This window comes from Condylura cristata, unplaced genomic scaffold (assembly GCF_000260355.1).
Source record: "Condylura cristata isolate star-nosed mole 26May11 unplaced genomic scaffold, ConCri1.0 scaffold00008, whole genome shotgun sequence".
Taxonomy (NCBI): domain Eukaryota; kingdom Metazoa; phylum Chordata; class Mammalia; order Eulipotyphla; family Talpidae; genus Condylura; species Condylura cristata.
The window spans coordinates 62,874,377-62,901,356 of NW_004567109.1; the positions used below are offsets into that span (position 1 = coordinate 62,874,377).

General features: G+C 46.1%; 4 protein-coding genes across 6 annotated transcripts in view; 2 read left to right on the forward strand and 2 right to left on the reverse strand.

Moving 5' to 3' along the window:
* NSD1 (nuclear receptor binding SET domain protein 1) overlaps positions 1-12,219 on the forward strand; it is a 142,540-nt gene extending 130,321 nt beyond the window's left edge. For all 3 annotated transcript variants that reach the window (XM_004679256.1, XM_004679257.2, XM_012722201.1), the window contains exons 19-23: positions 1,640-1,756; positions 2,880-3,021; positions 6,594-6,700; positions 8,486-8,690; positions 10,317-12,219. In XM_004679256.1, the coding sequence (XP_004679313.1) occupies positions 1,640-1,756; positions 2,880-3,021; positions 6,594-6,700; positions 8,486-8,690; positions 10,317-11,929 (2,184 nt within the window). In that variant the 3' untranslated portion in view covers positions 11,930-12,219. The remainder of the gene's footprint in view (positions 1-1,639; positions 1,757-2,879; positions 3,022-6,593; positions 6,701-8,485; positions 8,691-10,316) is intronic.
* A 5,317-nt stretch (positions 12,220-17,536) lies between these two features.
* Positions 17,537-20,072, reverse strand: RAB24 (RAB24, member RAS oncogene family). The gene is made up of 8 exons (XM_004679261.2): positions 19,554-20,072; positions 19,389-19,457; positions 19,089-19,167; positions 18,906-18,973; positions 18,729-18,828; positions 18,493-18,543; positions 18,294-18,356; positions 17,537-18,174 (listed from the first exon to the last, which is right to left on the reverse strand). Exons 1-8 carry the CDS (start codon positions 19,668-19,670, stop codon positions 18,110-18,112), a joined length of 612 nt encoding a protein of 203 aa, XP_004679318.1. The 5' UTR covers positions 19,671-20,072; the 3' UTR covers positions 17,537-18,109.
* Positions 20,073-20,126: 54 nt separating this feature from the next.
* Positions 20,127-22,839, forward strand: PRELID1 (PRELI domain containing 1). The gene is made up of 5 exons (XM_004679259.2): positions 20,127-20,421; positions 20,915-21,140; positions 21,804-21,917; positions 22,031-22,109; positions 22,297-22,839. The coding sequence occupies exons 1-5, from the start codon at positions 20,330-20,332 to the stop codon at positions 22,443-22,445; spliced, it is 660 nt and encodes a 219-aa protein (XP_004679316.1). The 5' UTR covers positions 20,127-20,329; the 3' UTR covers positions 22,446-22,839.
* A 479-nt stretch (positions 22,840-23,318) lies between these two features.
* Positions 23,319-26,783, reverse strand: MXD3 (MAX dimerization protein 3). The gene is made up of 6 exons (XM_004679556.2): positions 26,674-26,783; positions 26,300-26,405; positions 25,855-25,884; positions 25,638-25,752; positions 23,622-23,805; positions 23,319-23,551 (listed from the first exon to the last, which is right to left on the reverse strand). Exons 1-6 carry the CDS (start codon positions 26,741-26,743, stop codon positions 23,436-23,438), a joined length of 621 nt encoding a protein of 206 aa, XP_004679613.1. The 5' UTR covers positions 26,744-26,783; the 3' UTR covers positions 23,319-23,435.
* Positions 26,784-26,980: the final 197 nt, after the last annotated feature.

Below are 26,980 nucleotides of genomic sequence, written 5' to 3' on the forward strand. Positions count from 1 at the left end.
CCTCCCCCCCCTTGTATGGCTTTCCCAGTGTTCCTCCTGAAATCATCTGATATTTTTTTCTTTCTCCTTCTGACTTATTTCACTGAGCATAATCCATGTTAGTATTGTATCTACATATCACATGTTTTTGATCCAGTCATCTGTTTTGGGGCATTTAGTCTGTTTCCATATCTTAGCTATTGTAAGCAGTGCTGCAGTAAACACAGGATTGCAGGTTTCCTTTCAAATTGATGTATTTGTGTCCTTTGGTTAAATTCCTAGGAGTGGAATTGCTGGGTCATGGTAGCTCCCATTTTTTTGTAATTTGAGGAACTTCCACACAGCTTTCCACAGTGGTTGGACAGGTTTGCATTCCTACCAGCAGTGTAGGGAGAGTTCCTTTTTCTCCACATCCTCACTGGCATTTTTGTTGGAATTATTTTAATATGGGCCATTTAGTGGTAAAAGGTTGTATTTCATTGTAGTTTTGATTGAATTTCCCTGATTACAAGTGATGTTGAACATTTTTCATATATCTATTGGTCGTCTGCACTTCCTCTTTGGAGAAGTGTCTTTTTTGCTCTTCTGCCCTTTTTTTTTTGGACTGGATTTGTGTGTGTGTGTGTGTGTGTGTGTGTGTGTGTGTGTGTGTGTGTGCGTGCGTGCGCGCGCGCGCGCGCACGCAGTCATGTGAGGTCTTCGTAGATTTTTGGATTCAGTACCTTACCATTTGTATGGGGTGCAGATATTTTTTCCCCAATCGGTAGGGTGTCTCTAGAGTGATTCTTACTTGACACTTTAAATTTTTCTTTAGCAAAATTTAGGTGAATTTTAATGAAGTTTATTTCTAGGAAATGAAGTGAATACTGATGTGTCTGTTCAGTCATTTCCTAAGTAGCTGGTATATATTGTGTTCCAGGGATCATACTGCAGATGCAATGATCAAAAAGAAAGAGACAGTGTCAGTGCCAGAAATCAGTGTCAGGAGTCAGTGACTTCTTTCAAGAAGTGTCCATTCTAGTGGCAAAAGGGATATAAGCAGGGAATTATCCAAAGTAGAATCACAAAGGTTTCTGAAGGCATGTGGCAAAGAGCATGAAACGAGCTCGTCTGTGAGAGTATTTAAGAATGAAAGAGAAATATTTGCTGTATTAGGCCAGTTGGATGTTACAGAACACTGCAAGTAGAGGGGACAGCATTAGTGAAAAAAACCACTATATGGTATAATCAGTCAAGAAGATGATGGTGTGAAATGTAGAGGGACAGTAGGCGGGGCATGCTCCAAGGGAAAAGAACCTAGTCAAGGGAAATTGACTTTAGAGTTTCTTGGCAGATAAAGGAATTCATTATCCACATCATCATTATAATGGAGGTTTAATTTTCTTATCTTAACATTTTAGTTGATCTTTAGTGTCTACAATATCCCAGTCTGTCTACAGGTAGCCATGGTAGAAGTGGGGAGGTGGTTCTCATTGTCAAATAGTCGAAAGCATAATATTTGTGTTATGTTTCTTGAATAAATGTTAGTTACAAGTGTTAATTGTGTACACATTATTTACTTTGGAGAACCTATTACTTTCATTTTTTAGGAATAAGATATTCCTGTGAACACAGTTGTGCATTTTTTGCCACTGAGTCAAGAGCTGTTTTATTATTCTAGGGTGAATTTGTGAATGAGTATGTGGGTGAACTGATAGATGAAGAAGAGTGTAGAGCTCGAATCCGTTACGCCCAAGAACATGATATCACTAATTTCTATATGCTCACCCTAGACAAAGTAAGTAATAAAAATTATACTTTTATTATTGTAAGACTGTGATATTAAGAGTTGTACAGCCATAGTGTTTGTAGGTGTGATGTGCCTACTAATTGCAGAAAGCACCACTCTCATGTTTATGAGTCTTGCTTGATCAGATTATTAGCATAGATAAGATAGCTCATTTCTGGGTGTACATCATAGCCAAAGGCAAAAAGGCCTCTCTTCTCTTTGAACCATCTAGTATAAGTTGGTGATTAATATCTTTTGATGTTTTTACAGTGGGATTAAAACTTGAAGCCAGAAAATAATCATCTTTGATCCTTTATTTTATATATTGAGTAACTGATTAGTTAATATTTAATTAATACATTGAGGTGATCATATAAATTGATTAAAAAATTCAGCCTGTAAACCCAAGTCAGCTTTCTAGTTACAAGACTTTTCTGATGAGTTATATTTCATGGTGACTAGTATTATATTGGAATTTATTCCTAATACTAACTTCCAAATGTGGTTATTTTTCATGTATCTGAATTCTTCTTTGTACCCAGACGTTAAGTTCTGTTGACTTTTATTTGCCAGCTTTTTATAACAATTTTTTCCCATTATTTTCCAATTATTTTAATTTTGTGAACATTAACCAAGTTGTATTATTATGGTTTTTATAGACTTCACTTCCAAATATTCTGATCTTTGCTCGGCAAGGGATTCTCCTAGCCTTAATTAGTATTAACATCTCCTTTGGTGATTTCTTAAATGCCTGACCATGGTTCAGGGCTACTTACGGAAGAAAATAAGAAAAGCTGCTTTTTCTAGCTGCTTTTTCTAGGAATATCTCCGCAGTCTTCAGCATAGCTAAGAATTACCAAGCACATTTGTATAATGCAAATTGCTGGTGCCTACCCCAGGGTTTGTGCTTTAGCACTTCTAAAGTGTAACCCAAGAATTTGCTTTTCTAACAATTTTTCATAGGTGATAGTTCCAGTGCAAGTCCAGGGACTTTGCTTTGAGAACTACTCCCCTTGGGCATTCAAACTTTGCAAAGAGGAACTTCAGATTATTAGAGGGAATATTCAATATTGTATTATATAATAGTGGTTGTCTTAGGTAGTTTGTTGAGTAGTATCTCTTTTAATTCTAGGACCGGATTATTGATGCTGGTCCCAAAGGAAATTATGCTCGGTTCATGAATCATTGCTGCCAGCCCAACTGTGAAACACAAAAGTGGTCAGTAAATGGAGATACCCGTGTTGGCCTTTTTGCCCTAAGTGACATAAAAGCAGGTAAGAATTATTTAAGGGTTCTGGAGCTAACAACAGAATTTCATGTTTTATCATCTAAAAATCCTCTGTTATGATCAGAAATTAGGTTTCCAAACTCTTCAGTATTCATGAAAATGTTTACCAGTTATACTTGGCATGAAAAATATTTTGTTGTTGGTCATAGTGCTTTGGACATATATACATGACAAAATTTAATCATCTTAACCAGTTTTAATTATACAATTCTTTGACATTAAGTACATTTATATTGTTGTGCAGTGATCCCCACATTCCTCTCCAGAACTCTTAATCTCCTCACCTGAAATTCTATACCTACTAAACAATAACTTCCCATTTCCACTTTCCTCAGATTTTGGCAACCACCATTCTATTTTCTGTTTCAGGGATTTTTGACTACTCATACATACCTCATATAAATGGAGTCCTAATATGTTTATCCTTTGTGACTACTACATATCACCTAGCATAATGTCTTAGATTTGGGCATGGATGGTTTTAAGGGAATAAATTTCTAGACTTTTAACTTTTATATGTACTCTCTGGAAATTAGTCTGCTATAGACAGTCCCTGCAATCCATGTCTTCTAGCTCATCATCAAAACCAAAGATTCACCTCTCTCACACCTGAATTTTATGGTTTGTAAGCCCAAGGCTATTAAGACAAACCAAAAACCCCTCACCTCTGGGGTGATGGTTATTTTATGGTAGGTGGCTGTAACTAGGAAAATATTGAAATGTTTGAAAGGAATGTAAATCAGATAAGGCTGAGAAATTTAACAGTAAAGTTGTGTGATGGATATTTTCTGTATTACTGTCCTATAAAGCCAAAATTCCATATGAAGAGCAGAGTTTTCCTTTTTCCAATCAGTGTTTTCTCCCTGAGGAAGCATTAACTTAGGTAAAATAATTTAAAAGGAATTTGGAAAAACAAAAAGGAATTTGGCCAGCTTTAGATATGTTCTTTAAAATTTATTATTTAATCTCTGAATTCTTCACCCTCATTGTGTATATTAAACTCTTCAGAATTTAAAGTTTCTGACAATTTTCATATTTTAAAAATTGAGCCACTACTACCTTTCTCCTGTTTTCCACTGTTCAGTTTTAAATGATTCAAGTAATAGTGCTTGCCCATTACTGTGCTCTATTCATCAAAATGATAGTATCAAGTGTTTGGAGTTGATGATCTTAACTTGGTTAAAGTTCTGCTTTGTAACAAATTATTAGTGAATGTGTGAGGGCTATCATTTACTGTATGCAAGACACTGTTCAAAGTCTATTATCTAATCCTTGGCAGAAGTACTGTAAAAAGTACATCGATTATATCTATGTTACTTGGATTTTTGGATCTGACACTTTTCTCATTATGTTTCCCATCCCTACCCATTCCAGGAGCTGTTACAGTGGGTAGTGATTCCTCTGTATTAATTTCTCAAATGTCAGTCATATTACCTTAGTTCTCTCTCTCTTTGATTACTGTTTTTGGTACCACACCTCTGCTAAGACCTTTTATCTGTGTCCAAGGAGATGGTCTCCTCTATTATGTTCAGCCACAAATTTCTCTGTTCCTGTATTTGTTCAGCTCAGGTAGCATGGGATTTCTATCCTCATTTGATTTTTAGTCTGAATGGATGGTGGCAAGCTTTGAAGCTATATTTATGCTAAGTACACTATATGCGTATATACACGGGCGCGCGCACACACACATATGCCTATAGATGCTGTGGTCTTGGAATATAGAATAAGAAGTGTCTTGCTCTCCTTCCTTATCCAGCTCATGAGCTCTTCTCATACATACGATTTTTTTATACCCCACATGCTCATAGTCCTTGTTTAATTCTTCTCCAGTGCCCTACTCCTTTGCCATCCCTAATAAGTGCAGAATTATTGTACATTATACTCATTGCTAGACTGTTACTATGTTCTCTTTACGAACACTGATACCTTCTGATTAATTGGCATTGTTTATTTATCTTTTTAAAGATTTATTTGTGCATACAGAACTGGGGTACAGGCGAGAGGCACAGGGGGCGGTGAGAGACTTCACCAGAGTGGGGAGCAGAACAGGCAGATCCACGAAGTACACTGCTGAAGGGAGCAAGTACACTGCTGAAGGGAGCAGCGGGCTGGTCAGGAGAGGTCTGCCGCGCCATGTGATCACCTTGGGGCAGGCGGGGATCCAATTCATAGGGGAGTGGCTTTAGCTTCTTAGTGCTGTGCTTTAACCTGCTGTGCCACAAGGGAGGGCCTAATTGGCATTGTTTATATAACTTAGTTGATGCTGAGCGAGCAGCAAGTTCCGACAAATATTCTGTCTTATATTGAGTTGGACAATAAATGTACAATAAACATACATTTATTAATATTCAGTTATGTATTCTTTTTTTACACAAGAATAATGTGAATAGAATTCCTCATCATTCATTCTTCGTAAGTTGATAGTGAATGTGGGAAGGGCAATAACATAGCCCAGCTTTTACTCTGTTCAGTCTCAGTTCCTACAAATTCCTCACTGTGTGAGCCTCTCACTAGATTATGATTAATTTTAATATTGGTACCAGTTACACTTCTAAATATATAGCCAGGTGTTTTTTTAATATCTTTAGCTAAATAAATAATGATCTAGTTCCAATATTAGATTTAAACTGACATTTAATGTCACTGGTAGAAGACAGGTGAGTCTACAGTGAGAAATCTTCCTGATATTTGACAGTTTTGACTGTCAGATACTTTAACAGCACTTAATATGTTAACAGCAAGCCATTAATCCCACTGAGAGACAAATTTGTATCCCTTGTATTTGCTAGGCCTTCCCTAACTTAGAGGTGTTAATCCCAAATTGTTTTTGTCTTTGAAAAGGTTCTATGTGTTTTATTCTTAGTTTCGAAGAAATGTACTTTTGACAGCTAGAGGACATTTTGTTCCTTAAATCTTGACATTCTTTTTTTATTTTTATTCATTTATTTATTTTTGACATTTCTTATTTAAAAGTTTACAGATGATTGATATGTACATAGTCTCTCTATAAGCTTTTGTGATTGTTATTTCTCCATTTAGCAAATGGACTCAGGGCTCCAATTGTGGTATTAACTGTGCTGTAAAGCCATACTAGATCTCTAATGTAATTCTGCACTGAAATTCTTTCCTTTGAGTGCTGCCAGGTAAGATGTGCTGGTGGTGACACAAACTGACAGTTTTTTTTCATGCTTGTAGGTGCATTGCCTGGGTACATCACTGTACAATAAACTGTTACTTTGTTGTTGGTACTGAGTGAATATATTTTGAATTTGAGTAGTTAGAAAATAAACAATTTGGGATTAACACCTAAGTAAAAGTTATTTTAAATATTGTTAGGCTATTTATATTATACTGTTTCTTTGTTTTATTAGTTGATTGACCTTAAAGGATTAGAATGTATTAATACTTTATTAATATCGAAGTATGATGGATTAATAAACTCGATTTTTCTCTGATAAAAATCTGTTCTTTTGAAATAGGTATCCTTTGTGATTAACTCAGAAGTAATGTAATAAGTGAAACAACAGATATTAATATTTTTGCGGTCTGTTAATGCAGGCACTGAACTTACCTTCAACTACAACCTAGAGTGTCTTGGGAATGGAAAGACCGTTTGCAAATGTGGAGCCCCGAACTGCAGTGGCTTTTTGGGTGTAAGGCCAAAGGTACCTTCCAAGCGTTTGCATCGGGAATAATGCTTTGGTCCTCATCCAGTGGCAGGGCTGTTTTTAAGATGTTTGAAATAATGACTTCAAATAGATGTTATGGGGTCACTGGCAATTAACTAAGCATTCTTACGGTCAGTTTATTACACATCAGAGAATCTTTGGGTGTTGTTGAAATGTTTTGATCAATCTGATTTGTAATTGGTGATACCTTTCTAGCTAAAAAATTGTAAAATAGCAATCTGTAAAGTGGGTTACTTCCATGTCTTTGTTGGTCTTAGCTGATCTCACATTTTTTAAAAAGTACTTAGATTCTGTGTCTCTACCTCTTGTCCCCTTCCCCAAATCCATCTTTAAAAATATATCAAACAATCTGCTACTGAATTTAAGATTCTAAATGTAGTGTAACACTGTAGTTAAACTTAGGATGACCCTTAATCTTAACCATTGTAACCAAGTAGAAACATTGTTGTGTCTTCCTGCTTTTTTTTTTATGTGCACTTAAAATGAAGTATAATTCTGTAATTGTAAGGAATTGTTTACACGTCTGAATTGTTTACACGTCTGTATCTTGCTTTTCTTAAATATTATAAAAACAATTTCCTTGCTGTTACATAGTTTTCTAACTGTCATTTTTAGTGACTTAGTTTTTATGTAATGAATGGACTATAATAGATGAATATCTGGATGCTTCCAGATTTCTTTAGCATAAGTAACAGCACACTGACAACTGAAATTTAATTTTGATGTCAAGTAGACTCACAGTATCTCCAGTTATTTCCCAACAATCCTTTATTTTTTTTACTATGAAGTCATCATTAAGAACTAAGAAATGCAAAATAACATAGATGCCAATAATTAAAGAGGATAATCATTTTGAGCACAACATAGGAAGATGAAAAACACTCATTATTTTATAAATTATCTTTATACTGGGTATTGATTTTGTTTAGTTGATTGTAATAACTTGTTCCTTAATATGTCTAGTTGGTTTATTCCCTGTAAATTAAAACAGCATTTGAGTTTAACTCAAGTTAATGGTATTACATCCACTATGGGTATAAGTTTTGCATCTTTAAGGTCTGATCTAGTATTACATATGAGTAAGCAACAGAAATTTTACAGAAGTTTAGAAATTGGAAAAGATGACCGTGGGCTAGCAGTAATAAACATGCTTCTTATGTTGGTCCTGGATGCTTCTAGGTCAAATAAATAATGTGATGAAAGCCACAGAGTTTGGTGATCAGTATAGGCTACGGGGGCACAGACAAGACTTTTTGAGTGTACGAGCGTTGTTATGGGCCTGAACCTAAAGATGCCTAATTGAGGGCAAGAACCATGAATTAGTTTTCTGTGCCCTACTAGTATGTGACTCATATTAAGTGTTCAGTGAAGGTTTGTTGACTACATCAAGAAATGTGTATGCATGCATAAACATACACACCCAGAGAAGTCTTTCTTAGATTTGAAATTAGACAAACATAAAAATACAACTTAAAAGGGGTGACCTTTAATATCAGTGTGGTGTATCAAAAGAAAGAAGTACATTGACTTCATAGGTGGCAGAGTAGTTGATACAAAAATTATAGTTAATGCTACCATTTGTTGGGTACCTATGATATACCAGGTGCCTCTCTCCTATATTTTCTCTTATTTTCACAACAGTCTATGAGGACTGTCTCTTCCCAGAGGAGAGACTGAGGCTCAGAGAGGATAGTTAACCGGGTCAAGATCATACAACTAATGTGTCGACAGAATGCTGACTGCTCAATATCTGACCTCTAGAATCAACCCATTGCCACGGAAGAAAAGTCAAAGAAATTTAAGAAGAAGCAACAAGGGAAGCGCAGGACCCAGGGTGAAATCACAAAGGAGCGAGAGGATGAGTGTTTCAGCTGTGGGGACGCAGGCCAGCTTGTCTCCTGTAAGAAACTTGGCTGCCCAAAAGTTTACCACGCAGACTGTCTCAATTTGACCAAGCGACCAGCAGGTTGGTATCAGAATCTGCTTGGACCACTCTTTGTTCTCCTCAAACCCTTTTGGTATTCGCATTTCACAATTGAAGGGGATGTGGTCCATGTGCTCATTCTGAAAATAAATAACAAAGTTAGACTTCTAGGCTTTGGAGAAATTCATTTCTTATATGCCAACCATTTTGTTTGCAATTATGTTGTTTTTATCCTCCCACCAACCCATAAAAATGGGGCCATTTTCATTTTCCCGTGATGCAGATGTGGAAATAGTTAGTTTGCTATGGAGCTGGATTGAAAGCCAGATTTTCTGGGGTGTCCATGGTGACATAGGGCTTAATCTCAGCGTTATAAATGCAGAGACCTGAGATCAATCCCCAGCCATGGAGCTAACCCACATAGCATAGCAGATCTCTCCTGTCTTACCTACTATTCCCTTTAGCAGTGTATTTCAGTAAATCTCCCTGCTGTTGCTTATTCTGTCTCTGGTGAATCCTCTCACCCACCACACCTCTGACCTATACCCCAGTTCTTCTTTGCAAAAGTAAATAAGATCTTTAAAAAAGAAAACCAGATGTTCTGACTTCAAAGGCCCTAAGTCATATTCCTCTTCTAAAGAGACAGGTTAATACAGAATGGAACTTTAAAGTCATTCTAGTCAGTGAGATGTAGATGGCACCCCTTTTACTCCCAACCTATCTCCCTTTGAAGGAAACACAAGTGTATCAGTCATAGGCAGATATATGGTACACAGGAAATCTGTGATTGGACAAGTCACCGACTCTTGATTGATGACTTGGGTTGGAGGATTTTAGGAATTTGGATATTTAAAATAACCTATTTTAAATGACATGGGTGAGAAACCAGTAAGGAGCACAGGTTGAAGAGTTTATATATCACCAGTGATGTGCTTCTAGGAGTTGCAGAAAGAAAATAACTTTGGGATGGGATTAGAGTGTCTCTGAATTGACTTTTCTTTAATTGAAATAATAGAAACTGAGGTACTGTGAGTGCAAGCCTGTAACATTGACTGTTAGTGCCAGGGAGTAAGAATGGGAGTTGTTTTGCAATCAGTTATAGCTGGCACAGGGTGTGATAGCACTTATCTGGCCAGTGAGCCAGATGTGAGTGTGGCATGTTTTATTTGAAAGGAGCTGGGTAGAAATACTGTCCATGCCAGAGACTTTTAGTTGTCATGAAATGGCAAAGGGAAAGCGGCTCAGGTTAGCCACTGGCTTTTCTACTGATTGTGTGAAAAACAGGTAAAGTTTATGCTAGCTTCAGAATTTAAATTTGAAGAAAGGTAAATTTATATCCATTTAAAGATTGTCTATACCATAAAGCAGTATGAAGAAATATGCAGAATTAATATTCCACAATGGGGAGCTTGGGGTTTTCTTTCCTCGCTAGAAAGTTATATAAATAAGATTTACTCTTTCTGTGTATTTAATAGATACTTGATACCTGATGGTTGGCTGGTTGTTTTTTCATGAATTGTGCGAAGGGGGAAAGCTGTGGATTCTGAGGCGGGGTCATGGTCTCTGCAGAGGGCAGCAGTTTGAAATCACTCTTGACCAGTCCCAAAATCGTGATCCATCTTATATGCTTTGTTTCCCTAAGCTTTTGTTTCACATTTATATTTTCAGGGAAATGGGAGTGTCCTTGGCATCAATGTGACATCTGTGGGAAGGAAGCAGCTTCCTTCTGTGAGATGTGTCCCAGCTCCTTTTGCAAGCAGCATCGGGAAGGGATGCTCTTCATCTCAAAATTGGATGGGCGTCTGTCTTGTACAGAGCATGACCCCTGTGGGCCCAACCCTCTGGAACCCGGGGAGATCCGTGAGTATGTGCCTCCCCCAGTTCCGCTGCCTCCAGGCCCAAGCTCTCACCTGGCAGAGCAATCGTCAGGAACGACTGTTCAGGAGCCCAAGATGTCAGATAAGCCGCCTGCTAGCACCAACCAGACGCTACCCAAAAAAGCTCTGGCAGGGACTTGTCAGAGACCACTGCTGCCTGAAAGACCTCCTGACAGAACTGACTCCAGGCCCCAGCCTGTTGATAGAGTCAGGGACCTTGCTGGGTCAGGGACCAAATCCCAATCCTTGGTATGCAGCCAGAAGCCACTGGACAGGCCACCTACAGTGGCAGCAGGACCAAGACCCCAGCTATCTGACAAACTTCCAGTGACCAGCCCAAACTCCTCACCTTCAGTCAGGTCCCAACCACTGGAAAGACCTCTGGGGACAGCTGACTCAAGGCTGGATAAATCCATAGGTGCTGCCAGTCCAAGGCCCCAGCCACTGGAGAAAACCCCAGTTGCTACTGGCCTGAGACTTCCACCACCAGACAGACTGTTAGTCACCAGCGGTCCCAAACCCCAGACTTCAGATAGGCCCCCAGAGAAATCCCATGCCTCTCTGTCTCAGAGACTCCCACCTCCTGACAAAGTACTATCAGCTGTGGTTCAGACCCTGGTAGCTAAAGAGAAAGCACTGAGGCCTGTGGACCAGAATACTCAGTCAAAAAATAGAGCTGCTTTGGTCATGGATCTCATAGACCTAACTCCTCGCCAGAAGGAGCGGGCAACTTCCCCTCATGAGGTCACACCACAGGCGGATGAGAAGATGCCAGTGTTGGAGTCAAGCTCATGGCCCACCAGCAAAGGTCTGGGGCAGATGCCACGAGCTGTTGAAAGAGGCAGTGTGTCAGAGCCATCTGGGAAAGCAGCAGCCCCTCTGGAGCACCCCTGGCAAGCTGTTAAATCACTCACCCAAGCCAGACTTCTTTCTCAGTCCCCTGCCAAGACATTTTTATATGAGTCAGCAACTCAGGCAACAGGAAGAGCACCTGCAGGGGCTGAGCAGACCACAGGACCACCCAGCCAAGCCATGGGCCTGGTGAAGCAGGTGAAGCAGATGGCTGGAGGCCAGCAGCTCTCTGCACTAGCTGCCAAGAGTGCGCAGTCCTACAGGCCTCTTGGGAAGACCCCAGTCTCCCTCCCCACAGAAGAGAAGAAGTTGGCAACCACCGAGCAAAGTCCCTGGGCCCTGGGAAAGGTCTCACCAGGGCCAGGACTCTGGCCCTTGGTGGCTGGACAGACATTGGCACAGTCTTGCTGGTCCCCTGGGAGCACACAGACATTGGCACAGACTTGCTGGTCTTTTGGAAGAGGGCAAGACCCTAAACCAGAGCAAAATACACTTCCAGCTCTTAACCAGGCTCCTTCCAGTCACAAGTGTTCAGAATCAGAACAGAAATAATACCAGTATATTTCACATGACCAGACCAGCTGCCCCCAGGCTCTTGGGGAAAGGAAATTTTCCTTTCTTTTCCTCCCTTAAAAAACAGACCCCAGAATTTTCCACTGTTGTTATTTCCTTATGTCCTAACACTCAGAACTCTTGTGACATTAGCCAGTGGGGGCTTGTGGTTATGTGAGCCATGTATGGAAATCCAAGTGGGCCCCAGCCAAGGAGACAGACAGACTTGGGTCTCTTTTCCCCAATCTTTACATGGTCAATTTAAAATAAAAAGTCCACTCTGGAGTCAAGCATGGGATTCAATTCCACTGGTCAGGCTGGAAGGTAGAGGGGCTCTCAACGCTATATGTTTAGCTCTACAGCCCCACTGAAGGCACCTGATGAACCCTTGGAGGAACTGATAATCCATTCAAATCATTGGTGATTTCTTGAGCATTCACATGTGCTAGGCCAGGTGCTAGTCACTGATAGGAGATGCAGAGATAAATAAGACCTGATCCCTGTGAGCCTAACATGCCTACCTGGGTTCCCAGGCTGTTTTTAAGAACTTTGACCAGGAGATAACAGGAAAAGTCCTGAGGGCCCTGGGGCTCCAAACTCATTTTGTAATGTTCTTTGTGGCCTCAGAAGTGGTTGTATTGAGTGACTCCTGGTTAGGTGTGTGTGCATAGTTGCACACACAGTCATACAGAGGTGACCTCTGTAAGTGGGAGGGAGCTGCATTGAGGTATACTGGGACTACTGGCTGGGCAGCTGTAGCTGCTTCTGTCTAGGCTGTGCACAGTCTGAAGATCTATCCTTGGCAGTCCAGCTGGTTGGGGGTTGAGGTGGGGGGTGGGGAGCTGGGCTCTCAAGATAGCTTTCCCACAGTATAAGAAGACAATTGGCAAGCTTACCTTTCTTTTCTACAAAATTCCCTCTTCCCATGTGGTCACCTCCCACCCAGCCCATGCCTGTCCCCCAACACTCAGGTGCTTTCAGATTTCAGAGTTCCGGGCAGTGGACATAGGACATCTCTGGCAAGCTTTGGGCTAGATATACCACCAGCTCAAGGGAGAGTGCCAGATCCTGATGAAAATTATTTCTCTCCTGGTCCTTTGTTCTTCTACCAGGATGTAGGGAGCCCTCTTCTTCTCTAGTGAATTCTACCACCTTCTCCCTGAGAATTGCTGTGCTCTGTATTGAGAGCACCTGCCTGCTGAGTTAGCTCAAAGGCAAGCCAGATCTTTCCCCTATGACTGGCAACTTGTAGTGCTTATTTAGAGCAATGTCCAGTCTAAGAGATTATCCCTTATAACTGCTGATTATCTGTTACTGCTGCCCTGAGCTGGGGCCCAAGGGCTGGGAAATCTGTTGGTGCTACCCTGCCCTACCATTCACTCAGCTCACTGACTGCCAACAGGATGTGCTGTTTGGCCAGTTCCTTTCCATTCACCCATCCCTCCTCTGCCCCTCTACCAAATGTGTTTACCTCTCTGCTTTGCCAACATAGTCAGCAGCTTTAGCCAACAGGCCTCTCCTGGCCCAAATGTCTCCGGGCCATTCTGTCACAGTTATGGCTTTTTACACCCTCAACAAGATTCTGTATTTTATCCCAGTTTCCTCCTCCTAATTTACTATTGAGGTTACTTCCATCACCTCTAAGGAGGGAACAATAGTTGTTATAAAAGCATTTGCGCTTTATATAAAGATTTAAAAAAAGAATTTGCTTTTATTTCCCAAAGTCTGTCTCTGGAGTTGAGACACCTGAACTCAGGCAGAGGCACGAGGTTAGGCAGGGCTGCCCTGAATTTTAAGGCCTGTCCCTACATCTCACTTAGACCTCGGAATCTCCTCTGTAAATTCCACCTGCCTAGTTCTCCCCTTTCATCTTCTCTCTCTTCCCACATCACCAGAGAGGAAAAGCTCTCTGTTCAAAAGGAAGAGGAAGCAAAGCATCTTATTTTCTTTTAAAAGAATTTTAAACCATGGAAAAGATATTTTTAAAGAAATCCATCCAGAACATTAAAGTTCATTATATTAAGTATTTATCATGTGTGAGAATAAGTATATAACTGCAGCTAGTAGGTCCCTTTCCCTAATCTTAGGTTGTATGAGTAGGGTTTGCTTGGTGCCAGTCCTGTGCCCTTTTTTCTCCTGTCATCTGTAGTTGTGATCAGAAAAAGATATCTGCACTGCACTGTCAAAATCTCCTTTCAACTATGTTGTGTGTTAAATTACCGTAGCTCTTTGTTTCATGAAATAAACTGTGAATTTTTTTGGGGGGGAGGGGGTTGTGCAGACTGTGTTAAAATTTTTAAGTGGAGAAGTTAGATCATGAAGTAGCTTCTCTGAAGTAGGCTTTGGTAGGTAACTGACTTGGCACCCACTCTAGATATGTCTCACAGGACAGGAAGGAGTGAGGGAGAGGTGGGCTAGGATTGGCTTCTTTGTGGTTTGTTTTGGTCCTTTCTATTCACCACCATTCACTGGAAACTTCACTCCAGAACTGCCTGGGAAAACAACTTCTGAGCTGTGCTTGGTTTTGGAGGGGTTGGTGGGGGGCAATCTTTCATCTAAATACATAATCAACCAGGCTTTCAGGAGGGCCATTTCAAGACTCTGAAGTTAAAATGGAAATAAGTTCAAATGTCAGACTGACTGATCACAGCATCTGATGACAGATTTAGTTAACATCATGAAAGGGTCACAAGAGTCTTCCCAACAGACTCTTACATGACATCAGGGAGTGAAATCGTTAGCCCTTGGAGACTCTCGGAATTTTTTCTGAGACTCTTTTCTCCAGGGGGTGTGAGGCAGTTAAAATGAAATCGTCCCTGAAACTCCTGATCTGATCTTTGTGGAGGATATTTTGATATCTGGCCAAATGCCTGGATATCAGGAACTTTGAGAGTCTGCCTCTAAGCCAGTTCCCCAAGAAGCCTTTCAGAGGGGGGAAGCCATAGTTTCCATAGGTAGCCAGAGAACCGTTACCTCTCCTAACCTTCCTAAAATCAGGGGGAAAAAAATGAAATTTGAATTCAAAGCCTCATTTTCTTTCATTGGATTGAACCCTCTAATAGCAGAACAATTGTTGCTACAAAAGCATCCAAGTTTTAAAATGTCTGCTTCTCCCTAATGTTACTGAGTTTGGGGTGATTGAAATCACCGTGTTGACTCTCTTCTGAACAACTACCAAACTACATCTTCAGCATTGATGAAAATAATTATTTTATTCACTTCCTCCACCCCACACTACGGTCAGGGCATGAAGTGCAGCAGTGCTCCTTTCCTGGGCTTGGCAGCACCTACTCACTGGAGCTGGACTCCCAGGTGGCCTTGTGAGAACAGAGTGGAAGAAATGTACTCTGGTCCTGGCAGCTTCCCCTGTGGAGAAGAATCAGGAGAGCACTAAATGTGGATGGATTTTTGCCCTCTGCACCTATAAAGTGGGCTTCTCCTATGGCTTTTGGGGGAATATTGATTCCTCGTGGGGCTTGTCAGTCAGGAGAGCAGAGTGGCCCAGTGTCATAACCTCTCTGAAATTGTGGCAAGAAAGGAGCTGCCACAAGCCCCTTTTGTTTCCTGCCGAATGTTTGGGCTGTTACCTGTGTTAGACATTCCAGATCATTTAGAGCTAGGTAGCTGCTGCATGAGGCTTTTCATTGGCTATGGCCAGTTAGCTCTCAGCTGAGCTTCCTAGGGCCAGTGCAGCAGGAACAGAGGTTGCTGTAGAATAAATTGAAGTAAGAGTAGATAATTGCTTTGTACACACACAAAAAATGTAATGATGGTGCTAATTTCCTGGTATAAATAAGCACTGCCAATGGTTGAGGGCCTGGTGACTTGAGAAACCCAGGTTCCTGTTTGAGAAAAGATTTTATGTAGAACGGTTTTCTTTGAGGCTATATTGGGGGGTGGGGCGGGGGGAGAAGGCAGAGCTCTAGTGAAGCCTGCACCCAACCCTGGAGTGGTCCAGTGAGATGCAGAGGTAGCAAAGATGCAGTATCCAGAAGGTGGCATTGAGTTTCTCAGGGCGGGTGTCACCTTGTCCATAGCTTCTGTCCACATTGCTTGAAACAGGTTGGTAGAGAGCTCCAGGTGTGGGGGTGCCCTCAGTTATCTTCTGCCCCTCTACCTCTACTCTCATGGGAGCTTCTCTATTGCTTATGAAGATTAAAGGAACTGTTTCTTAAGGATGTGGAAAGAGTTTATTTTAATTACAAATCCACAACCTGGAAAGAAGTGTTGCCAACCACCATAAGCAAAGTCAGCATGCTAAACTCTCCTACATGTTCCCTTCTCTAGAGCTGCTCTCCTGTGACTTTCAGGCTATTGAAAGCCTTCAGGTCTAACACCCTGGGAGTCAACCAAAAGCCTTGTGGACAGGAGGTGAGCCCATGGAGTAGCTGAATGGTTCTGGTACTTGTACTTCCAGGGAAGGGGCAGAGAATAGGGTCTCCAGGTGTGAGGTTGGGCACTGCCTGTGTGTGCATGTAGGTGAGTGTGTTGAAATGGGTGAGTGCAGTACACAGGAGCTCATGGAAAGAGCAGCTTTCTAAATCTTGGCAAAGAAGCTGACGAGATCTATCTATATTTTTAAGAAAGGGGGGCGGTCAGCTGAGGTCCATCACTGTTTTTTTGCCCCAACCCCATAGATTGTCAGCTGTAAGTGAAACTCCTAGTGAAAGAGGGGAGCCCTGTGCTAGGAGTCCCCATAAACATGTACTGTAATTCTTTGTATATAGAAAAATTACTGTAAAGTAAAGTTTAACTTTACTCTTATGGCCCTTGCCCTGTGTTTTGTTTTATTGTCCGTGGGGAGATGTAGCCTCACAGGAGGGAGGATGGGTTTGGATGAGAGCAGATGGCAGCTCTTGGGAGTTCCCAGGTGGGGACTGAGCCCTTCCTTCAAGCACCTCACAGAAGTGGTACAGGTTTCCTCCCAGTAACCACCAGCTGCCAGATGAAATATATCTTTTGGGAGGGGCTGATGTCAGTTTCAGTCCCTAAACAGGAAGTCTCCATCACCCATGAAGGAAGGATATTTTGAGGAATTGGTTTTAAAAAAGGAAGTGGAACCAGGCACTTTCTGAGTGTGAGTCAGATGATCTTGACCGAGTTTTTAGTTCTTCAAAGACAGGTATGGGGCACTGCAGAGAACCCACCACAGGCCAAAGATGCTTCCCCCATGCTAGAAAGGGCTGTCATGTTTCCTACAGTCTTATCTACAGTAAACACTTGATTCTTCAGATTCTTGGACCTCCTGAAATATACTTTGAGGGAAACTTTGGAATTTGCCTCCACTTCTGACCAAATCCTGAACTTAATGCGCCTTTAACAAAAAACCCTCTGGGGGAAAGTGTGGGAAGACAAGCATTTAGTACTACAGTTAGTTTTCACTCGTGACCTTCATAGTCAGAAGTGTACAGTGATCAACGTATTTTACATATGAGCAAGACCAAGTCCTTCTTAAGTGAGTAGGTAATGAATCTGGATCCATTAAGATTTGTCTTGGAGAACCTGTGATTTTTCTACCATTACACCAAACTGTAGGTTGCTGGGACGCTCAGGATCTGAGCCATTGGCATGACTAATTGACTTACACAAGAGATGAGGCAGAGCCAGCCAGTCTAGAGAGGTGTTTGGCCCTTTGATCTCTGGAAGCCACTTTACGGCCTGCCTTGTTCTTCTCAGCACCTAGGAAGGTGTGAGCTTTGCAATGCCCCAACCCTTGCCCCCACTAAATAGGGAAGGGCTGCAATCCTGGGGTGAAGTTACTTGGCTTTCAAATAAGGAAAATAAGAGCTGGGAGGAGACTTCATAAAGAAAGTGAGGTCAGCCAGATGCCCCCAGAAAGAACTAGGTGTCTTGACACCCAATCCACACAGCAGGGAAAGGGGCAGAGTGTGATTCACAGTGCATTGATTTTTATTTACAGATCAGAAGCCACTTAAATCATCTGCAGACACAAGTGCTATCCACGGCAGAACGCTGGGGTGCAAATTAGCCCTTACCCTCCTCATGCCCGTCAGTCAGCCCAATGCTGCCTCTGTTCCATGGGCCAGCACAGGCAGGTGCCACCTTGCTGCCATAGGGACCTAGGGGTAGCTCAGACATTAGACCACCCAAACCCAGACAAGAGCTGGGTCCAGCCTCTGGGGAATTCCTTTAATTCCTCCAGGCCAGTTAAGCGGTGACTTAGTGATGACAACAGCTGTAGAAATAGGGATTTGCTTTCTGGCCCAGGTCCACGCCCTTGTCCTCTGTCAAAGAAAAAGATGGCATCTCAGTAACACTGAGTGGGGGCATCGGTTAACTTGTGAAGGGGGCCAGATGCTGTGGACCTAGACGAAGTCTCCAGAAAAGCTGGGGCAGCACACACCTGTCATCACCTGGAAGGCAGCCACACTGACGTAATCCTCTGCCACTTTCTGGAAGAGCTCGTCTGGCAGGAAAAGGGACAACCAATAAGGGCCTAATTGCCAGTAGCCCTGGGATCACCCAGTGACCCAGCATTCTAGGTTCTCTGCCTCCTCTAATGCCTCTGCCTGTCCTCTGTGATGCCCCAGGACAGCACTCACCTACACTCTGTCCTGTCTTGCTGGATGTTTCAAAGAGCTGAGCTTTGATATCTGTAAAGAAAAGTGACTAAAGCCTGAAGGCTAAAAATCAGGTATAGTAGCTTAGCATTTTGGACACCACTGGCTCAAAGAATCCAGAAAGGGATTTTGGCATGGCAGTTAATGCAGTCCTACATTCCACCACCCACCCAAGCAGTCACTTCCCAACCCCCACCCCGGGACTGAGGAGCAGCTACTTTCTGCATAGTCCTGGACGTCATGGAAGTCCACTCGTCTCCGCCTCCTGTCCTCTTCCAGCAGGTCACTCTTAGTGCCACACAAGTAGATCTGGCAGCCCTGGCACAGAAGACAATGTAAGGGTCATCCATAGGGCACCAGTGCCTCTGGTTCTGTGGTGAGACTTGGCCACCTACCTCCTCCAGATTGCGGAGCTCCTTCACCCAGAACTTTGCTCTCTCAAAGCTACTGCTGTCGGTGAGATCTTGATATGGGAAATGCAGCAAATACAACCAAGGGTCACAGGCTGGTCTTTAGAGCCAGTAGGCACCCACTGTTTTTTTTTTTTGTTTGTTTAAGGAGCAAGCCATAATTCTTACCGTAGCATACGATGGCAGCCTTGGCGCCCCGATAGTAGATTCGGCTCATTGCCTCGTAGCGTTCTGAACCTGCTGTGTCCTAAAGGGTAAAGAAAGGCTCAGCCAACGTTAGTTAAGATTTCTCCTTAATACTCCAAACTAAGGCTAAGTCCTTCAGAGCCCCATTTTTAAACTGGTGTCTAGACTGGAGAAATTGCTGTACCAGTCCACCAGAAATACAGGTAAGTTCTGCACCTCCTCAGGAAAGGGGTCTTCCCCCACCCCCCGCTCACCCCTCCGTTACTTGCCTAGGGCACTTACCCAAATACCCAAAGTCACCGTCCGGTCTCCAACGGACATCACCTTGGCCACGAAGGCGGCCCCAATGGTCTGTATGAGGCGGGGGTGAACCGTCAGTGCCGCGGGTGGGGGCGATCTTCCCCCCTGCCCCCCTCCCCCGTGCCCAGTCCAGTGGGTCACACTCACGTTCTGATAGGGCCCCACCAGGAAGCGGTCATGCACGTATCGCTCCACCAGGCTCGTCTTGCCCACATACTCCTTGCCCAGCATCACCACCTTGACGTCCACACGCTGCCCGCTCATGCTCCTAGGGCCGCCTCACCGTGTCAGGTCCTGAGCAGGGACGCGAAGCACACCCAATCTCCGGTCGGGCAGTGCCCAGGCTTCAATACCGGCTTCAGGTGCCAGGCGACGACCCCAGACGCGTTGGGTTCGAGATTCCACAGCACCCAGGTCTGCCCCTGCTCTTCGGCCCTTGGCGCCGATCCCCGTCCAGGAACCAGCGACCGGGGCGGCCCGGGGGCGCACGGGGCAGCGCCCACTGCGGCGCCGCACGCCGCCGCCCAGCTGGCTCGATGGCTGGCTCCGCCACTCGCTCTCCGAGCTTAGGCGCCGCTAGGGCAGGGGTTCCCCCACCAACCTAAGGCCCCCACACCGCGGCTCCGGCCCGCCCGCAGCGCCGCAACTCTCGCGGGGAGGGGGAAGGGGTGTGTGGGATGAGGGGGCGGGGCATGGGTCACGTGAACCAGCGCCGGAAGTGGTGGCTTTTGCCCTGCTGCGCCGGAAGTGGCGCGCAGCCCGACAACTCCTCATGGCGGCGGCGGTGGCTGGCTGGGCGCGGCCGTGTGCTCACTGAGCTGCGAACCTGGCGGGCGTACTCCGAGCCGTCCCGGCTTCCCCGTTCCTGCCGGGTTCCATACCCCTGATGCTGCGTGGGTGCTGAGCCCGCCCCTGCTGGGACGATGGTGAAGTATTTTCTGGGCCAGAGCGTGCTCCGGAGTTCCTGGGACCAAGTGTTCGCTGCCTTTTGGCAGCGGTATCCTAATCCCTATAGGTACGTGACCCTGTTAAAAATTAGCCCTCCTCCCTCGCTATTTGGAAATCGAAGTGCGGGGCTGGGAAAATCTCGACATGGAGCCCAAGGTAGGGGTATTGCTGGAACTGAGGCCACCTTTAGGGCAAGAGAATCCTATAGGAGAAGTGGAAGGCTGGCTCCGGGCCGTGATCTATTTGAGGCCCTAGTCCAAGGTTCTCTGGATGGTGAGACAGGAAGAGGCGGTAGCTTAGGAGTTGGGAGGGATGTTGAATCCGGGTCGCTGGAAGTCAAGGAATCCAGGTCACCCAAGGGGCGGGAGTTGGAATTTGTCATGGGGTAGACTAGACTCAAGAGATTCTCTGAGCTACAACAGAGATTATGCTGCAAGATTGGTGGAAGATGGCATTCTGATCCTGGAGGTAACAGATGGGAACCACCCCCACCCACCCACCCACCCCACTCCCAGTTTCGGGCAGACTCCCCAGGGTCACCTTCATTCTGACACCTGCAGCAAGCATGTCTTAACTGAAGACATAGTACACCGGGAGGTGACCCCTGACCAGAAGCTCCTGTCTCGGAGACTCCTGACCAAGACCAACAGGATGCCCCGCTGGGCAGAGCGACTGTTTCCTGCCAACGTTGCTCACTCGGTGTACATCCTGGAGGATTCTATCGTGGACCCACAGAACCAGACGATGACCACCTTCACCTGGAACATCAACCATGCCCGGCTGATGGTGAGACTCTTTCCAGCCCCCACCCCAAAGTAGAAAGTGCCAGGTACACATGGCTAGGGAGCTCCTGTGTTCTGGAGGCAGATCTTGGTTGCTGAGGAGTGGTTACATAGAGTTCAAACTCTGACAATGTTTTCTTTTGATCAGTCTGGCTGGACCTGCCCTTTGATTCATTCATACAAAAAGGAAAAGGGTACCTCCTTGTTTTACAGTTAGGCAAAAAAAAAAAAACTACATGCAAAACACCAGTGATTTGCCTGGCCCAAGTATGGGTTGGGCCTATGGGAATTATATAGAGGGAGGAAGAGAGGTGATGGCCAGGTTTCCATTTCTATTGGGACACCAAGGAGCTTGAGCTGTATTGGATGAGAGGCAGGCTAGAAACACTGCATGTCTGGACAGAAAGCTTCAAAACAAAGTCCAGATCTGAGGCCCCCTGCTGATTTCAGGAGTCCATGAGCCTTGCTGGAAGGGCAGAGGAATGGTGTTAGAGAACCAAGTTACCTATTTACTGTCTTCCTAAATTGCAGTTTAGGAATGCAGTGAGGGACAGGAATGGATTTTTATTTATTGCCTTCCCTCATAAACAGAGATGGGGTAAAAGTTACATGCAGTTCGAGAAAATGAGACTCCCACACAATTGTGGTTGGCCTGGCCCCCTCACAGGTGGTGGAGGAACGATGTGTTTACTGTGTGAACTCCGATAACAGCGGCTGGACCGAAATCCGCCGGGAAGCCTGGGTCTCTTCCAACTTATTTGGTGTTTCCAGAGCTGTCCAGGTGAGCAGCCTGGTGGGAGTGCCAGGGCTCTGGCCTAGGGCATTTGGCATAGGGGCTGGGGTAGGGGATGTCAGTGAGCAATCAGAATCCTTTCCCTTCTTTCCTTTTGCCAGGAATTTGGTCTTGCCCGGTTCAAAAGCAATGTGACCAAAACTATGAAGGGTTTTGAGTACATCTTGGCTAAGCTGCAAGGTGAGGACTCTGGGCAAGAATGGGGGTAGGGAGTGGTACTCCCAGGCAGTGGCTGGGGTCAAGTCTTGACTGCCCTGGCAAATGTGGAGCCTAGGACTCCTCATCTCCCCCCAAGCAAATACCATCTTTGCAGTGGGAATAAGTGGCTCTTGGCATCCTCTGCAGTTGCCCCTGTCATTTGCTGCAGGTGAGGCCCCTTCTAAAACCCTTGTTGAGTCAGCCAAGGAGGCCAAGGAGAAGGCAAAGGAGACGGCATTAGCAGCTACAGAGAAGGCCAAGGACCTGGCCAGCAAGGCAGCCACCAAGCAGCAGCAGCAGCAGCAGCAGTTTGTGTAGGCAGCCCAGACCTTGCTGCAGAAGCACGCCAGACCACCCGCTTGAATCCCTCTGCTTCCCCTTGTACTTATTATTAAAAGTCAACTTCCAGCCCTATCTACTGTCTGGGTGCCGCCCAGGGGGTGGTGGTGTCCTATTTGGCATCCACAGTGCACCAGGCATGGTATCCCGTGTCTGAGCCCGGCCTGCTTATTTCCCTTAACTGGGCAGCTGTGGACAGATCCCCCTGGGTGGAGCTACTCGCCCAGTGTCACAGGCAGCATGCAGGTAAAGTGGTGAGACACTAGACTGTAAGCTCCATGAGGGCAGGAACCTTTTGTTTTGTTCTCTGATGTGTCCCAATGGAACAATACCTGGCACATAACAGGCACTCAATAAATACTTGTTGAATTCAGTCAGCCCCAGCTTGGGGGTGAGAAAGCTTTGGTTCGCATCTTAACTCCACTGTTTCCTGGCTTTGGGTCACAGGCCAGTCACATCACTCAGCCTCAGCCCTGCCTAATCCTGGGAGGATTAACTGGGCACTGCCTGGGCCGTCAGCGGTGGAAGTTACTGCTGACCCATTTCCTGTTTTCCAGTTGTCTTGTGAGTTTCCCCATTTTCATCAGGCAACAACATACACCGAAGTTAAGAAAGAGGTTTTTAATGAAAATACTGTACAGGGTCTGTAGGGCAAAGGCCAGAGTGCCTTATCTAGGAAGGAACTCCAGGAGGCTTCCTGCTCCCATGAGGACAGCAGAGCCAAGTGCTACAGAAAAAAAATGCCTGAAAGAGTGGCCCAGGTCCAAGCTACCTGCCCTGCAGGGCTCAGGGGAGCCCAGCCCACTCTTACCCCAACCCCACTAGCAGGCAGCAGGGTAAGGGGAGCACCAGGGTCCTTTTAGTCCCATGCCAGGGTCCTTTTAGTCCATTCCCAACGAGAGGTGACTTCTATCAGCGCTGGGAGCTTGGGGAGGGCTTCTGCCTGGCAGAGCCCAGGCAGGTCAAGGGTCATAGCCAGGTGGTGCCGCTGTGTGAGTAACTGTGTTCCTGGCCTGCACTGAAGCCCCGCAGCAGCTCGGCCTCGCTTCCGAAAACCAGGCTCTCCACGTCCACTTCCAGCTCCTCTGTACAGGGAGGGGCTCGTCAGAAGAGCTAGTTTCTGAGGGCCACACCCCAGGGCTTCAGGGCACTCACCTTGGTCTGAGTCCCAGCGCTCAGAGGAGAGACCTGAAGAGTCCAGGCTGTCTGCACGTAGCCGCTCCCACTCACCAGCGCCCGTCAGCCCTTGGAGTTGTTTGAGCTGCTGCTGCAGGCTCTGCTGCCTACTTCGCAGCTTTTCTTTGAGCCTTCTGGCCCGCTGTTCCTGCTCCTCCAGCTTCTGCAGATCCCAAAGGAGCATAGGGTCAAAAGGTCAGCTGCCTGGGGGTCAGGCCTCACCCCAACACCCCTCCTTAGTCTGACAGCCACTTAGTGACTGCCTGTTTAGACCAGGAAGGGCTCACTAAGTGTGGGCCCAGAGGGTGGCCTTGTCCTCCAGGAAGCCAGACCTGCCCACAAAAATGGCCCGAGGATGCAGGGAGCGGACACCACAGGCTCACTCAAAGGCCTTGGGACATGCTGGTGTCTGTCACTAGGAAGAGACAACTGTGACTTAGTATATCTAGCATGTGTCCTCTGGCTCAGGGAGGCAGCCACCACCAGGTCTAGCAAAAACTAACCCATGGAAACAGACACAGTGCTGCTGGATTTCCAACTCCTTGAAGAGAAGCTAGAAGGTAGTTTTTCCACATCAGAAGTGCCACCAACTCAAAATTTTAGAAAACTACAGGCTGACCGAAGGCTACCAGTTTGTAACTCTTGGCCACGATTCTCCCAGCAGCTAGAGGCTTAGCATCAGGAGCCTTCTCCAGCTCTGCTGACCCTGATTTCCAGGAGTTCTACCACCAGAAGCCTGCAGTCAGCAAGAAGGGGAGAATTGGGTTGGGGTAACATTTGAACCAGCTGTGGAGAATTGGGCATGGAAGCACGAGGGATAGGGAAATTTGGAAAAGTAAGGCAATTCAGCTTTTTTTTGGTGGGTAATAGAGAGAGGGGAAACCAAAAGAGCAGGCCAATGGCAAGGCGTGAGCTGAGCTGTGAAGGCCTTGAGTGTATCACAAGAAGAAATCAGGGCTTTCCTTTTAAGAGCTAAGGAAGGTTTTCAGCAGGAGCCTGACATGATTAGATCTGAATTTCAAAGAACATTCTAGGTACAGGTGGAGGACAGCATGATGGAAGTAAAATAGGAATCAGGGAGGCCAGGAAAGGGGTGCTGAGGTTTGAAGGAATGAGATTCCATATGTCCTGCCATGGGCCTGCCAGCACCTGAGGAACACATCACCTGTCTGAGAACCAGGTCAGGCAAACCCTGTGTGAGAGAGTGGGGCCTGAAACATGGCCAGCATGTTATCCAGCCACAATAAGAGGAATGCAGGCACCTATGGGAGAGTGCAAACAATTCTCATACCATGATTATGTGCTGCATAGTACAGACATCTGTGTCTGCCACAGGCACTAACACTTAGAATAGCCTGGCAAAGCAGGCCCCCAGGAAGTAAAAAGATGCAAGTCAGGGGCCTGGGCCTTCTATCACTGTGCAGCCTGGTCCTTAACCTGGCTGTGCTTTCATTTCTTCCTCTGTCAAAGGGGCCTGGAAGGCAGTAAAAAAGGCTCTATTGTTTACAGAGCTGCTGCTAATCCCACATCTGGGACTGCCTGGGGCTTTCACACAGCCAAACCCCACTTCTGTCCACCAAAGGGTACAACAGCAGCAAGGACTCTGGGAAGAAAAGTGAGTGGTCCCCTTGCAATCCTTTTCCCTCCCCTGGGCTCTGGAAAGGGGTCACCTGCAACAGGAGGACTTGAAGGATGAGGAAGAGGGAGCCGGGACCAGGGCAACCTATCAATCTCTTCCATAGCCATAGAGAGGAGCTAAATGACTCACCCATGGTCTCATAGTTGGAATCAAGTAATAATGTAATAACAGCAAACATGTATAGGGCAAACTCGATTAAGACTCAGGACAATTCTGAGTTACTTTCTGCTAAAAAAAATTGTCCAGTAACACAGATTGGTTGTGACCTCAGTTCTCTCCCCAATTCTGCCCAGCCCCGGCACACTACACTTTGCCCATCCTGGCAAGCTGGCGACTGCGTAGGGGTAGTCCCTTACCTGGATGTGCATCCTGGCCCTGCGCAGAAGGGTCAGTGTGGTGTATCTGGCACAGTCCGCTCCCAGGGGCATCTGCTGCTTCAACTGCTCCAAGCATCGCTTCAGTTGGGCTCTCCTGTGGGGGGAGGGATTTGGGGGGCAGTGCTGGCCAGAGAGATGGCAAGGGGAGGGAAGGCATTCCTGGGCCTGATGAAGTTGGGTCAAGGCTGGGACTCACCTACGCTTCTCCAGTTCATTGTGTACAGACCTGCCAATGCCAAAGAGGATGAGGTGAGCAGGTGGGCGCTCACACCCACACTCACTCCCCGGCTTCCCAGGGGTCTCAAAATTCCCTTCTGAAGGGCACCTGAGACCCCAGAACTGAATGCGAAGAGTTGAGCAGAGTGAAAGGGGGAAGTTTGTAGGGGGGACGCTAGTAGTTTCATATGTGGAGAGTGGGGGGTGTGAGGGGAGGCAGAACCCAGATCTGTCCTGCTCACAGTTCCTGGCACAAGAGAGTGCGTGTGCGTTGGGGTCTAGGATATGATATGGCAGGAGGGTCCTGAATGCCACCAAAGCAGGGTACCTGGGCCAGAAGATGCAAGCAACTGGGAGGAAATGGGCAGAGGAGGGGCCCTTACAGGGATGGCACCCTACCCGTCTCAACCCCCTACCCTCCTCACCGCCCACCGTCCAGCGCGCCAGGAGCTTGAGGTGATCGCTTCCTCCTCCTGTGGGCTGGCCCCGGACTGCGGTGCGGACACAGGGATGCGTAGCCATGCTCCGCCTCTGTCAGAGAGACCAGGGTCCCCAGTCAGTCTGGGACTGGTTCAGCGGATACCCCTGGCACAGCGTGGGCAGGCGGGGGCGTTTGGCGCCAGGGCCAAGTGCCCAACCGTTCCAGCCTGCCTACCCGCCAACCTCGCTGGAGTTGAGGACACAGACCCCCGGAGCGACTGCCCTAAGGCCACACACCCTTCAAGTTGGGAGCCAAGTCCAAGCCAGGCGGGTGTCAGCGCGGTAGCCGCCTGGAATCTGGCCAAAGGGTCCTCCTCACCTCTCTCGCGGCGCTCTAGGAACTCGGCCGCCTGCAACAGGACCTGGATGTTGCTGGCCACGGCGTCCATGTCGGGACAGCTGGCGGCGGGCGGGCCTTGGGTGCGGGCCGGAGCAGCGGCGGCCCCACTTTTGTTACAATGTAACTGACACGGAGCAACAAACACCAGCCCCGGCCCCGCCCCCGGGCGCCCCGCCCCCGGGAGGGCCCGGCTCCTCCACGCAGTGCGCCGCCGTGATGATCCAGTCGGGGCTGATGATGGAGCCCCCGCAGACGTGGATGCCCTGCACGTGCAGGCTGACCTGCC

What these genes read in the sequence shown, in the direction of transcription:
- RAB24 (XM_004679261.2), bottom strand. Translation starts at nt 19,670, where the DNA reads ATGAGCGGGCAGCGTGTGGACGTCAAGGTGGTGATGCTGGGCAAGGAG. An exon ending in AGCTCCGCAATCTGGAGGAG is followed by an intron (nt 18,829 to 18,905) that starts GTAGGTGGCCAA and finishes CTTCTGTGCCAG; the next exon opens with GGCTGCCAGATCTACTTGTG. An exon ending in TGCCTTCCAGGTGATGACAG is followed by an intron (nt 18,175 to 18,293) that starts GTGTGTGCTGCC and finishes TTTCTTTGACAG; the next exon opens with AGGACAAGGGCGTGGACCTG.
- PRELID1 (XM_004679259.2), top strand. Translation starts at nt 20,330, where the DNA reads ATGGTGAAGTATTTTCTGGGCCAGAGCGTGCTCCGGAGTTCCTGGGAC. An exon ending in TCAACCATGCCCGGCTGATG is followed by an intron (nt 21,141 to 21,803) that starts GTGAGACTCTTT and finishes GCCCCCTCACAG; the next exon opens with GTGGTGGAGGAACGATGTGT. An exon ending in GTGTTTCCAGAGCTGTCCAG is followed by an intron (nt 21,918 to 22,030) that starts GTGAGCAGCCTG and finishes TCCTTTTGCCAG; the next exon opens with GAATTTGGTCTTGCCCGGTT.
- MXD3 (XM_004679556.2), bottom strand. Translation starts at nt 26,743, where the DNA reads ATGGACGCCGTGGCCAGCAACATCCAGGTCCTGTTGCAGGCGGCCGAG. An exon ending in CCTAGAGCGCCGCGAGAGAG is followed by an intron (nt 26,406 to 26,673) that starts GTGAGGAGGACC and finishes TCTCTCTGACAG; the next exon opens with AGGCGGAGCATGGCTACGCA. An exon ending in AATGAACTGGAGAAGCGTAG is followed by an intron (nt 25,753 to 25,854) that starts GTGAGTCCCAGC and finishes CTCCCCCCACAG; the next exon opens with GAGAGCCCAACTGAAGCGAT.